This window comes from Cervus canadensis, chromosome 25 (assembly GCF_019320065.1).
Source record: "Cervus canadensis isolate Bull #8, Minnesota chromosome 25, ASM1932006v1, whole genome shotgun sequence".
NCBI classification, from domain to species: Eukaryota; Metazoa; Chordata; class Mammalia; order Artiodactyla; family Cervidae; genus Cervus; species Cervus canadensis.
Window position 1 is genome coordinate 15,236,962 of NC_057410.1, and position 13,544 is coordinate 15,250,505.

The following is a 13,544-nucleotide window of genomic DNA, read 5'->3' on the forward strand; positions in this document are numbered from 1 at the left end:
CTTTAATATATAAAAATATTCTGGAACTCCTTTTTCCTTCTTCGTCTCTAATTTTTACTTTTCCTTCAAAGCCAGGCAAAATTTCATTTCGCTATCTTTTTTTATTTGTCTCAAAATATGATAAGCAATGAAATGCCATTTGTAAGTCACTCTCCTATACTTCTTAGAACTAAGGAACTCCATCATTGACCAGTCATGCAAAATTGTCACACTTGTCTTCTCATATGAAAGCACTTTTTTTCTCTTGAAAAATAAACAAACAAATAATACCACTGTAAATTTTCCATCTCAGTAGAAGCATGTTTGCTTAGCTTCTAAACATATATTTTTCTTCAGTGTTCTAGAACCATCTACTTAGGATTTTAGTTTTAAGAAAATTCTTTGGAGATAATTCTGAGCATGTTTGGATAACTGAGGCTAAATAGACTTTTTAGAGTGGTGAAAATGTTATTCTCATGAAACTTTAGAAAAGTTTGCACTTAACATATAATTCTTTAACAGCTTATGATTAAAAGGGGTAACGAAGCATATATTTTAATACAGGTTTAAATGTCATAAGAATCCAAAATGCTAAAGAAATGAGCACAAAAACAATACAACAGATGGTATCCGGTACTGCAGTGGCAGTTTGAACAATCTCACATTTCACCCATCATCTTAATTTCTTTCTTACCTTATGTCCTCTGTAAAAGGCAATTTCTTCAACATTGGCTATGATTCTGGAGTGCACGTACCGCAAATAGCCTTTTCTATGAGCTTCTTCAGCTACCAATTTACCAAATTTGGGAGAGCAGGCTTTTAACACTTTAGCAGTGGCATATACCACAAGCCCTGCTAAAACAGTGGGCCCAATTGGGCTTGCTCCTCTGGATGTAGCAGTCTGGATAAGTGTATAGGAGGTCAGGATTACATCTAAAATAGGTTTGGTCAGATTGGAGTATAAGTGAGCCACTGACTGCGCGAACATCATAATATCCTCAGTAAGAGACTGGTCAGGGTTTGCCAGTCTCCCATCCATATTGATCACCTTATAATAAGTCTGATTTGCAAAATAGGTCTCATAAGCATGGTCTACTAGGCGAGTTCTGAAGGCCAAGGCCAATTTGCCCTCCAAGTACCTTATTGCACTGTTGACAAAGGTGGCAGGGATGGCAATCATAAGCCACTTGATTAACTTGATGATGAAAGTCCGAGGCTTCTTTTCCACAATGCTTTTCACAATTTTTCCATCCAAACCTGCTACATAAATAGACAGAAAGGTTCTTGAAATTAGTGCTACCGAGTGGAGGCAAAGCCATCCTGTTTCAGTGGTCACAAGTTTTGGAAAGAGAATTTTCCGAAGTTCTAGTAGCTGTTTGAAAAAATCTGCATTCACTCCAGGCGAAGGTTTTTTACAAGTGGCCTCGGTGCAATGCAGTATTTCTCTGTTCTCCGCAGCCGGGTAAGCGCCTTTTTTCTTCCTGTGGCCAGATTGCTTTAAATGCTTGCCAATGATGGGATAGAGGGTTTTCAGAGCATATGCTGCAGCTACCACACAGGCAGCCCTTTTAGCAGCCCTTGATCTGGTCCATTTCACTCGATCAGCTGCTGCATTTAGCATATGTATCATTTTCCCAGTTACCCAAACCGGCTTCAAAACGAATTGGTTTTAAAATATCATGCTCCACAGGAATCCCCAGCAAATGTTTCAGAAAGTTTTACAGCGTTCCATAGTTCGCAGCGTTTCTCCTCTTCTGTTTTTGTTTTTATTTTTAAAAATTTTGTTCTGTGACAGATGCTTCAGAGCTCAGGCTCCACCGCATCTACTGGGGATGATTCCCTCGGAAGCTCAAGCTGCACGGAGCAGCCCCAAGCTCCTCCCCCTCAGGCCCCTCATTGGCTGTAAGGACGAAGGGACCCTTGGAATCCTCGCTGCTTTCCTTTGAACCTTGAAAATGAAGAGAGAGCAAAACGAATTATATCCTTAAACAGTTCAGAGAGTTAAACGTCTATTTTTGGAGAGGTCGAATCAGGGCAGCTGCTGGCGACAAAACCTGCCTAGGCGACTGAGCATGCTCAGCGTCACTTAGAAACCCACAGAAGTTTCAGAAAATACATCACTTCTCTAAGGTTTTAGTAGATACCACAGAGGAAGAGCAAAAAGAAAGGGAGATTTCCAAGAGCTAAAAAGGGAGATTTCCAATGACGGAGAAGGAACCGGGGAGATGACGGAGGAGAGGATCAACAGATAAAGGGTATGGAATGAATCTGAAAGGGAGAAGAAAGTAGCATATGGGAGGGGCACTGGGAAAAAACAAAATATCAGATATTCGGATCTGTTTTTCAGCACTCTCCCCGAGCCCTTTTTTTTTTTTTCTTAGTGTCTGTGATTTCACATGAAATCCCAGAACCTACCAAACAAGTTGTATGAGGCTATTGTTTTGTAAATAAATGGGAGATAAGTCTTCAGTATAATAAAAAATAATTCTTTGCTATGACTTCATTCCAAAGTTTACTTGTCCTTATAATAAAAATCTTCAAGTCCTGTAACTGTTATTCTTAACAATGGAGAGCTGATACACTGGTGATTATTTACAAAGTGACTATTAAATAAATGAGAGCAGTGTTTCACTTCTACCACCCCTGTGTCCTTTAGAGAGTTGGTACTTGGAGGTATGTGCCTTTATATTCAAAAGTTAACCATTTGGGAGTCGAAGGGGATTAGATGATAGAAATAGCTTCTCCACCATCTTACTTCATTTTGCAAGAGTTCTTTGTCTTTTGTAACCTTGTGTTTTGTTTGTTTTGTTTAGGTTTAGAGGTAATCTCCCTCCCATCTCCATTTTGATTATTTGATAAAAATCAAGTGTTCAAAAATATTCTCAGCATCTCTAATGGAGGACTAAACTGTAAACAAGCAAAATTGTGCATATTTTAAAAAATGTAACAGACATGGTTTTTAGGCAAAGATGAGTTCTTCTCAAACATGCAAAAACATTTTTGCTTCTCTACCCCTCATTGACCTCCCTGCCCCACGCACAACATACACACACATTTCTAGTCAGCGGGAATCCTGGGAAGATGTCCATTTAATGAGAATAGAGATTGGCAAATTACAGCCCAACCAGTGGGCCACATTTGTCCCACCAATTTTTATGTAGCCTATGAGCTAAGAATGAGTGCTTAGAAGCTTCAGTTGTGTCGAACTCTGTGTGACCCTATGGACTGCAGCCGGCCAGGCTCCTCTGTCCTTGGGATTCTCCAAGCAAGCATCCTGGAGTGTGTTGCATTGAACCCGCATCTCCTGCACTGGCAGGCAGGTTCTTTACCACTAGCGCCACCTGGGAATAGTTTTTACATGTAAACTCTGGCTGAAAATACATCAAAAGAAGAATAACATTTTGTGATGTGAAAATTGTATGAAATGTTTGTGTCCATAAATAAAGATTTATTGGAACATAGCCACACCCATATATTTACGTATTGTCTGTGGCAATAGAGACAGACAATTAGGTAGATGAAATAGAGTTCAAAATAATCATTACCTGGCCCTCTAAGGAAGTTTGTCAGTCCCTGGGCTAGAATATTAAACCTTTCTTATCTTCACTATTCAGTTGACTGTGACTAAAGAACCATTGTCACTTTTATAAGTAACCATATTTTTAACTTTCAACATTCCTCCTTTTCCAAATACTTATATGACTTCCAAGAATCATCATAGGTCTCTTCATTTGTTTGCATTCAATTCAGCAGATTTACTAATACATAAGTGGCAAATTCATGCAAGACTCTGATAGTTGGCCATATTAGCAGCATAATCTATCATTCCATTAAGACTTCTTGTCTGTACATAGAGATCATAGTGCCATTTTTATTTTCAAAAAATTTTTTGTTCCTAATCCCATGCTTTTCCAGTGTTAAAATAAGGCTGCCTTATATTTATAAAATTGAATTATTTACGTCACATCTCCTGACTGTGACAGGACATGTGGAGGGTCAAGATAAACTGAACTTGGGGTGACAGGAGGATGTTCAGTTGGCAAAACATGATACACAGAGGGTTGCATGGATCAGAAAGCAGTTGGCAGTCAAGGGAAGTGGCTTGCATCACTGGCGTAGGGCAAGCTCAGGGAAGAAGCAGGGCAGTGGGAAATCTACGAGCTAAGAAACTTAGAGACCTAAATACATAGGCAGGTCAGTTTACCAACTGAAAGTGAAACTCAGGTACAGGAAAAGCTTTTAAAGCCTAGAGTGAAAGACTTATTAGAATGAGGAAACGGGTATAAAGAAAATAATCAAGATAGAAATTTGGTTACCAGAAATGTGGTACAAGGAAAGTTGAAGTTCAGTTACTAGAACTGGGAAAAGGTCAATATAAGATTTAACCTGTTGTAAAATCACTAAAGTACAGACCTAACTATCACCACTGAAATTCCACAACCCCCCTATAACCCCACTCTGCTCCCAAAGGCTAGGATTGATTTGAGCTCCTGAGACTAGACTCAAGCCTTCAGGAAAGGCAGAGATGGTAGAAAACCAGATAGGTAATTCCATTTGGAAACATGCCATTTAAATAAGAAACTAAGAATGTCAAGGTCCTTCTTTCATAATGCAATTAAAGCGACAATAATGTTAATTTAGTTTGTGTTTGAAACTAAAGAAAAGGGAGGTGAAAAAAAATCACTGCTTACTATAGCAAACATAGCTTGTCGAGTTTACATGTTTTTATGTGGAAAGTAAAATTTTCTTAATAGGGGAGGAATAATCTTAGAAAAAGATATTGAAAGTAAGTAACATTAAAAATAAGCAATAATTATTAAATTGTTAAGTGTGATACTCTCAATGTCCATGTCAAAGTGGACACTACCAATGTTCATTGAAGAGCAGAATTAAATATACTTTATAAATGATACAGAATATATTAGAAAAAGTATAATTTATAAACTGTAAAACTTCAGAAATAATTTTTATAATAAACTGATATACATATACTAGTATATAAATAAAAATATATCATGCAGATAATGTATGTTTGTGTTTTTAGACAGTAAGTCTCCAGAAAGTAAATAATTTTTAGTAATATGATAAATTAAGATTTAAGAATTTTGGATGGATTTTTTCAACAAATGCTAAATAATATTTTAGCAGTGCTATATTTCTTTCTTGAACTGTTTGCTGACCCAAGAGGTTACTTAATTGCCCTCTGGCCCAAAATAGCTCAGTATTTTACTCATTATCTATCAGTTGTGCTAGCCTTTTTCATGTGAGCCATAATAACATTGACAATGAAATCTTAGGTCAACATTTCAGTTGTTACAAATAATACTTAATATCTAGTCTAATTCAAACAAATGATAGACGTACTTCACTGAATCTTTGTTATGAAAATCAGTACTTATATGATTATATATGGAGAAGGGAATGGCAATCCACTCAAGTGTTCTTGCCTGAAGAATCCCATGAACAGGTGACCTGGCAGGCTACAGTCCATGGGGTTGCACAGAGTCGGACATAACTGTAGCAACTTAGCCCATGATTATACAAGATGCCTGCCCTGGGATATAATCCTATTTTAGGTACTATTTCCTAATGACTTAACAGAAAATGTATTATATTTCAAATTATAAGATATTCTCCAGGTTAATAGGTGAAAAACGACCACGACATTTGAGGGAAAGAAAGTAGTTTGTGCATTTGTTTGGGACAAGAGATTTCTAGTTTCTAATCAAAACATAATAGAACAGTTTGTAAGATACATTTTTGTAAGGATATTCAAATATAACACTGAAATGAACAGTAAAACTCAATTTTGTTTTGAGTTTTTTCCAGTAAAGAGTTTAAAGTCTTTGGGCTTTTATAGCTAAATCAAGTTTTGATGTGGCATTCTCAAAAAATCACAAAATATACAGAATGTCAATTACTATAGTGCAATGTTTCTAATAGACAACTGTTTACTGAATATTAAAACTAAAAATGAAAGATTTTAAAGGATTAGGAGAATCGGAAGGGGGAATGGAACTATTTTTAGGATTATGGACCTATAACTTTGTCCTCGCTTTCTTTTTCTTCAGCAATGCTGATCTTTGACCTGAAGAAAGGCTGAGACCAATAGAGAACTAAACAAAATTACAGTGTAGGTGGTTTGAAACACTAACCCTGTGGCCACAGTCCGGTATTTCATTTACTTAGGTTTCCCTTGTCTGAGCGGTTAAAACTGTTGTGTTCTTCCTCCTTGACGTGGGTTAATTGTCTTCCCACAGCTTCGCTTCCGGCTCTGTCAGGATAGGTTCCCTGCGGAAACAACAGAGGCTGCCCGGAGGCCTGGAAGCCGCCTACCCCAGGCCGCAAAGGCTGTCGGGAGGCTGGGCCATACTGCCCGGAGGCGGGAAGGAGCGTATGAAGCCAAGGAACTTGTCGTTCAGCACAAAACGAAGACGCCGGAGCACCGGCAGTCAGGACCCCAGTGTCTCCTTGCTCCGAAGTTTTAAGGAGATGAATTGGGTCGGGGGTTCCCGGTAAGTTGTTGCTGGCGCTTGAGATTGTAGCCCTTGAGTCCCCGGATATTCATTCCCATAATGGCGCCTCTTTCCTAGGCCCTGGAGGGCAGGGCACAGACTTAACTGGAAAGAATTTGCCAGGAGTGAGGTTTTAATCGTTATCCAACATGGGACGGCATAGCGCGAAGTCTCTATTCCTAAACCAGAAGGAATCCAGTTTCTTCCCGCTGTGTTTCCCACGGCTTCACACTGGAGCCACCTTCCATGAGGTCTGTACCTGCTCTCTGTCCTGCGTCCTGCTCTAATGAGGCCTCTCGGCACCTAATCCCTTTTCTGCCTTCTTTCTGTCCTGTCCTTCTTTCTTGGGAGGGGTTTCTTTGGGTCAATATGTAATCTTTGCAAGAACTTGAAAAGTTATGGAGGAAGTTGCTGCCCTTAAATCCTTTTATGGGAGGCAGAGTCAGCATCAACCGTAAAAATCGAGTATAGTTTGTTTCCAAGGAAGGTAGAATAAACAATTTTTACTTTAGTCATTTACAGAGACTTTACAGTGTATTTTGTGTTTAGGAGTAAAGCATAATAGGTTGGAAATTTAGTTTTATGTAACCTATTCGTTGCTGTTGACCTAGAAGTCCTCAGGATGGAAATTAGTAGGCCTAGAATTTAATTTGATCAGATTCCTTGATGGAAAAAAATTGTTCTGATTGAAACTGAGCCATTAAATACATTTTTTTTCCAAGTAGACCCAGGAGAGTAGTATATGGATGTAATATAACACATTTAAATTCTAATGAATTTTATAAGAGGAAAGACATCTTTTGCATTCACCACATATTATAACTGTGCCCAATAATTTTAGTAGATGCATTTATCCTGTTGAAGAGTATGTTAGCATTTTATTGTGTAAATTTATCTTCATTATTTCTGGCTAGAAAGTAAGTTGTAACATCAAACTTACAGTTTGAGAAAAGTGAAAATTCTCACACAGGCTTTGCAAGATTTACTTGATGTATGATTATAATTTCATACAACTTGATTATAATATCTTTAAAATGTGACTATTAAGTAAGTCATTTCACAAATGCTAAAGCATTTTAAAATGTATTACATTTTAAGCCTGAAAATGTTGGTGCTGTTCTTACTCTGTCATATATCTTAAATTTCTGATTATTCGGGGAGTAGTATTTGCGGCGTTGCTATTGGGAGGGTTTGACTAGAGCATACCACAAGAAATTTGTAGTCAAAGACTGTGTTTCTTAAAATGAGATATTACTGTACTTAGAATTGCTAGTTACCAGGGTGCTTAAGAAACCACAGAAAAAACATGATAGACATATCTCCTTGGAGCATCCGTTTTACTCAGAGATAAGAGGAAAATAATATTTTAAAATGTAAACTATCTTGGATACATTATAGAGCAAATTGCAAAACTCTTGTGAAATTTTAAGATAAAATATGCAATTTTAAAATAAATTTCTCGTGCATGGTGAGGGTGGAAGGGGTGAATGGGCTCCTTAGAGTCAAACCCAGATTGGTAATGAAACAATGAGTATTTCCACTTTCTATTAATACTGTCGACAAAATTAGTTGATCATGGTGTCTGATCTTGAGACCCTAAAGGGCCTCAGAGTCCCAGAAAAGGCTTAGTAATCACTAACAGCTGATTGGTGCTGCTATAGAATAGAAATTTTAATTATTTTACTAGACCATCCTGGAGTACTTATTTATTCTCCTCTGATGTTTGGATTGTTCTGCAGTTGATCATTTTGAGAACTATTTGGAACTTAAAATATAGACAAAGGAATTAACTGGAGAACATTTACCGAGTTCCCTCAGAACAACTGCTTTGTCATAATATTCAACATAAGTATTCAACAAATTGTCCTATCTAAGGCACTGATAGTCTGTATAGGGGGATTCAGATATAAAAGGATATAATTTTGGCCCACAAAAAGAATATGTGGTAGAATGGTGAGATTAGAATTAGGTAAATGACTCTAATAGTGGATAAATAGCACTTAATATCTAACAAGCACTGTTCTTTTTGTATATTAGCTCTTTTTTTTCTTAACAAGAACCCTATGAGGTATGTACAAATGTATCCTCATTTTAATGATGGGGAAACCACTAGTGTTAAGTGACTTGTCCAAGATCACCTAGCTAGTCAGTGGCAGAGTTAGGTCTTAAGAACACTGTGCTTAACCACGGTGCCTGCTAAGTTGCTTCAGTCATGTCTAACTCTTTGTGACTTTGTGAACTGTAGCCCACCAGGCTCCTCCGTCCATGGGATTCTCCATGCAAGACTACTGAAGTGGGTTGCCATTTCCTCCTGCAGGGAATCTTCCCAACCCAGGGATCAAACCAGCATTTCTTATGTCTCTTGCATCGGCAGGCAGGTTCTTAAACATGAGTCTTGTAAAAGAGGCCTGTGGATAAATAAATAAAGGGCTGTGGATATTTAGAGAACTGAGAAGCAGGAAATTATATTAAGCCTTGAAGGACAGCAGTACTGCACAGAACAAATACCATTAGGAAGCAATGAGATACAGGTCCTTAAAAGTTGAAAAGGAGGTAAGACAAATAATCAAATTGGAGACCTAATCTTTAGCAGTAGTTCCTAGAAGAGTTGGATTCAGGGGGGAGGTATTAAAGAACTTGGAAGAATTATTTAACAGATAGTAACGGGGTCTGTATAAGGACAGAAAAACACTTAAGGGACCTATACATTTTTGTCAAGGGAATGAATGAAGCAGGCTATAACAAGTTTATGTTTTGGCCATAGCAACTTGATTGCATGCATTAAATTGAAGCAGAGTATTCTTGTATATTATAGGAACCTGATATATATTAAATTTAATTGCAGAATCATCTAATAGGAGGATCTTTACAATTGCAAAGGTCTTTACAGTTTTCCTTGGCATAAAATAAACTTGGCATTTGACTTTTTGCTGCTTTTCAATTTAGGACTCTACCAGTTAGTTATATGTACATGTCTTTTGTTGTTAGGGAAAGGGCTATGGAAGAAGTAAGGGAACCTTACTTTTTAAACTACTTGTGTTTTCTTTAGTGTTATGGCTTGGACATCTTTGTAAAATGGCATAACATTTCATTTCAAGCAAAGTCTCATTTAGGGTAAGGATATTTTATCTAAGTTGAAACTAATTTATATATCTTTGATAGCAGTTCCCAATCTATTGTCCCTGAAATTTGCTAATCAGTGAAAATGTCAGATTTTTCAATTTAATAGACTGTCCTAAAATTATATTTCTCTCACTTTTTTTTTTTTATTATAAAGTGCCCTTTCCAGCCTTCTCCAGATGAAATTAAAATATCAGTAATTTGTCACTGTTACCAATTAAAAATTTTTTTACTTATCTGGGAATTTTTGACCTAGAACTCTAATTTTTGTTTTGTGTTTTTTATAAGTCACCACCAAGACCCTATATTTTTCTACTCAGGTTAATGTGTAAATTTGAGAGAAGTCAGGTATAAGTGCTGATTCTTTAAATTTGGAAAATGTTCTCTTTTATTTTCCTTGTTTACTGACCGGTGACTTCTTTCCCCAAATTCATAGCTACCTCAGAAATGAAGGTGGTAGGACAGAGGAGAAGGAGGTAGAATATAAAGATGTAACCAGTCTTTGGGCCATAATATGCTATTCAGAATGAGATCAACTTTTTATAACTTAGATTAAAGACTGTAACCAGTGTTATAAGAAAGACACATATAAAATCTTGTTTATATTTAGATGATGGAGAGGTTTGCAGTTCTAAATGTAGGCCTAAAACGTTCATCTGTGCAAAATGCTTGCTTAATACTATGCATCAGGTGTTTTGCCAGGTGGGGGTACAGAATAATTGAAATTTAGTCAATGATAGATTTGACTCTATAGTTAATAGTTTATTGGGAGAGGGGGAATATTACATGCCATTAAGCTTGCAAATGTTTAAGATCAGAGGCAAAAATAAGTAAATTAAAAAATAGATACTGTGAATAATAGTAAAACATAGGATAGTTTTAGATAGGATTTGGCAAAGTAGAAACAAAAGTGAAACTTCATATGGAAAAAGACAACAAGAAGATAAATACTACATAAGTAATTTGAGATAACATTATACATTTAAATACTTAAAAATGCATGTGGTGTCTGCTTGATAGTGAAGTGAAAGACAGACTGAAAAGTTGAAATTTGATCTGTTAGTTATTGAGGACTCATTCAAATTCAGAAGTAATATAATGGAAGTGGCATTTTATGACGATTTGTGGTGTTAGTAGTGTATAGGTTGGAATACAGCAAGACTCCCAAGATATATCAGTTAGAATTCTGCTTGCAGAACTAAAAACAACTAATACTATTTTTTCATTTTCTGATATGACTATATAGTCTCTAAATGAAATCGGTACTAGTGCTAACTCCTTTTGGGTATTGCAGGCTATGTGAATTTGGCCTGATTATTAAACCTCTCTGTACAAGGACAGATCTAAGTTGTAAGGAGCCCACTTTATGTAAAACAATTCAAAATTGTGATTACAAAATTATATATAGGACTTGGAAGGGACATGCATATTCAAGTGAAGTGCCCTGAAACTTAAGCTTTATGGTAAATTCTCTTTGCAGGAAATTAGCCTCTGTCTCTCTACATCGCTTTATTCATCTGTTAAATGGGATAATATTTAAATATACGGTGAACAGGGCTTCCCTGGTATCTCAGTTGGTAAAGAATCCACTTGCAATTCAGGAGACCAGGGTTTGATCCTTGGATCAGAAAGATCCTCTGGAGAAGGAAATGGCAACCCACTTAAGTATTCTTGCCTGAAAAATCCCATGGACAGAGGTTCCTGGTGGGTTACAGTCCATGGGGTCACAAGAGTCAGACATGACTTAGCGACTACACCACCGCCATGCAGTGAAGGTCATCTCAGTTGCTTGGGACAGTCATGGTTTATGCTTGTAGTCCTAGTAACAAGTCCAGTTCCACTTTTGTCTTAGAGGAGTTTTGGGGTGTGGGGCGTTTTATTTTTATTCTTTTGGTAAAATTTTTAAAATTTATTTATTTAATTTTTGATTGTGCTGAGTTTTCACTCTCTAGTTGTAGAAAGCAGAAGCTGTTCTCTAGTTGTGGTGATAGGTTTCTCATTGCGGTGGCGTCTCTTGTTGTGGAGCGTGGGCTCTAGGCATGAAGGCTTCAGTAGTTGTAGCTCACAGGCTCTAGAGTGCAGTCTCAATAGTGGTGGCACACAGGCTTAGTTGCCCCATGGCATGTGGAATCTTCTAGGAGCAGGGATCGAACCCATGTCTCCTGCATTGGCAGGTGGATACTTAACCACTTAGACCACCAGGGAAGTCCTTTATTTTTATTTTTAAATGAAATATAGATGCTTTACAATGTTGTATTCGTTTCTTGTATGCAGCAAAGTGATTCAGTTACACATATATATGCACATTACTATTTTTCATATTCTTTGTGGTTTATGACAAGAATATTGAATACAATTCCCTGTGCTGTACAGTAGGACTTTGTTGTTTATTTATTTTATCGGCACATGCTGTTAAATAAAGTGTGTTGGGATATGAGTGTCTCACAACACCTAACTTGTTGGAGTAGGTGAAGTATTTAATGCTGCTATCCTTGCTGGCGGGCAAGGTGGCTCAGTGGCAAAGAATCTGCTTGCCAGTGCAGGAGACGTGGGTTTGATCCCCGGCTCAGGAAGTTCCCTTGGAGGAGGAAATGGTGACCCACTTCAGTGTTCTTACCTGGGAAATCCCATGAACAGAGCACCCTGGTGGGCTACAGTCCATGGGTCGCAGAGGAGTTAGACACTACTTAGTGACTAATACAACAACAATCCCTGCTGGCTGCTGTTTTAACAGCTGATTGTACCATTGATGCTAAGGTTGGAGAGGTTTGTACAGCCACCATGCCTGGGGTTGGGACCAATAAGAAATGTGGAAGATTTTAGATTAGGTGTCAGTGAAATATCTACAAGGAATAGAGGCTCGTCAGACCTGTCAGTGAACATACAAAGGGTAGTTGAAGTGTTGTTGCTATAGTGCTTCTGTCAACAATTACTTTCTTTTGTTATATTTTTGGGTAAAACTGTTGTGAACTTTTTGGCAGCATGGAGCTCAAATAAAGAAAAACTAATGCTTAATGATAAATTAAGTTCTAGTATTTTGTTTTTCATTAAAGTTGATATGAATCTGTAACTTGTGTACATGGCGTGTGCCAGCATTTATCACCTCTCATGGCTTTATCATTGACCACATAACAACCTGAAGACACAAATCTACTGAAAAAGCGTAGGATTTACTTTCAGATTTAGTAGTTAGTTATTTTAAGGAGATTATAGTTTCAGACAGTAATTTGATACATGGAACTGCAGAACATTAAAGATAAAATTATTTCTATAAAGATAATATGAACACAGATTTGGTGGATCATGGCATTATGGGTAAAACAGGATTCTTACTGAATTATGTGTCCTATATAACCAAGATATACATGGAATTGGTTGTAGTTTACAGATATTTCATAGTTCCATCCAAAGAATCTTGAGATTTTATCAAACAGAAAAACTTGAAGTTATCAAAATTTCAAATAATTTTATAGATACACAGCTAATATATCTGATTACAAAGTTTTTGAGACAATACTAATGTTGTATACAAAGAAATACTTCCACATGTCATTATAAGCTGTCTTTGCCGCCTTTCATTAATTGAATTTTACAAGCATTTAAGTCCTTATGGTGTGGTTGGATGGCATCACTGACTCAATGGACATGAATCTGAGCAAGCTCCAAGAGATGGTGAGTGACAGGAAAACCAGGCATGCTGTGGTCCATGGGGTCGCAAAGAGTCAGACACACGTGAGTGACTGAACAGCCAAAAAGAATTGCTTTATGAATCAGTCTGTTTGTCCTGCATTGTTATTGAACATTTTTGTAAGCATGTCCTCTAAATTTTGATGACATTTTGTTCAAAAACTGTTGGAAATCTTTACTGAAAATATTCCCTGAATGGAATGAAAAAATTTCAGCTGTTGAATGTTTTAGTGAATTGTAATT

General features: G+C 37.1%; 2 protein-coding genes across 3 annotated transcripts in view; one reads left to right on the forward strand and one right to left on the reverse strand.

Moving 5' to 3' along the window:
* Window positions 1-1,785, reverse strand: part of ABCD2 (ATP binding cassette subfamily D member 2) — an 84,269-nt gene extending 82,484 nt beyond the window's left edge. For both annotated transcript variants that reach the window (XM_043447090.1, XM_043447089.1), the window contains exon 1: window positions 674-1,785. In XM_043447090.1, the coding sequence (XP_043303025.1) occupies window positions 674-1,609 (936 nt within the window). In that variant the 5' untranslated portion in view covers window positions 1,610-1,785. The remainder of the gene's footprint in view (window positions 1-673) is intronic.
* A 310-nt stretch (window positions 1,786-2,095) lies between these two features.
* Window positions 2,096-13,544, forward strand: part of C25H12orf40 (chromosome 25 C12orf40 homolog) — an 81,939-nt gene continuing 70,490 nt past the window's right edge. The window contains exons 1-2 of the mRNA XM_043447091.1: window positions 2,096-2,234; window positions 6,240-6,494. Coding sequence (XP_043303026.1) covers window positions 6,376-6,494 — 119 coding nt within the window. The 5' untranslated portion in view covers window positions 2,096-2,234; window positions 6,240-6,375. The remainder of the gene's footprint in view (window positions 2,235-6,239; window positions 6,495-13,544) is intronic.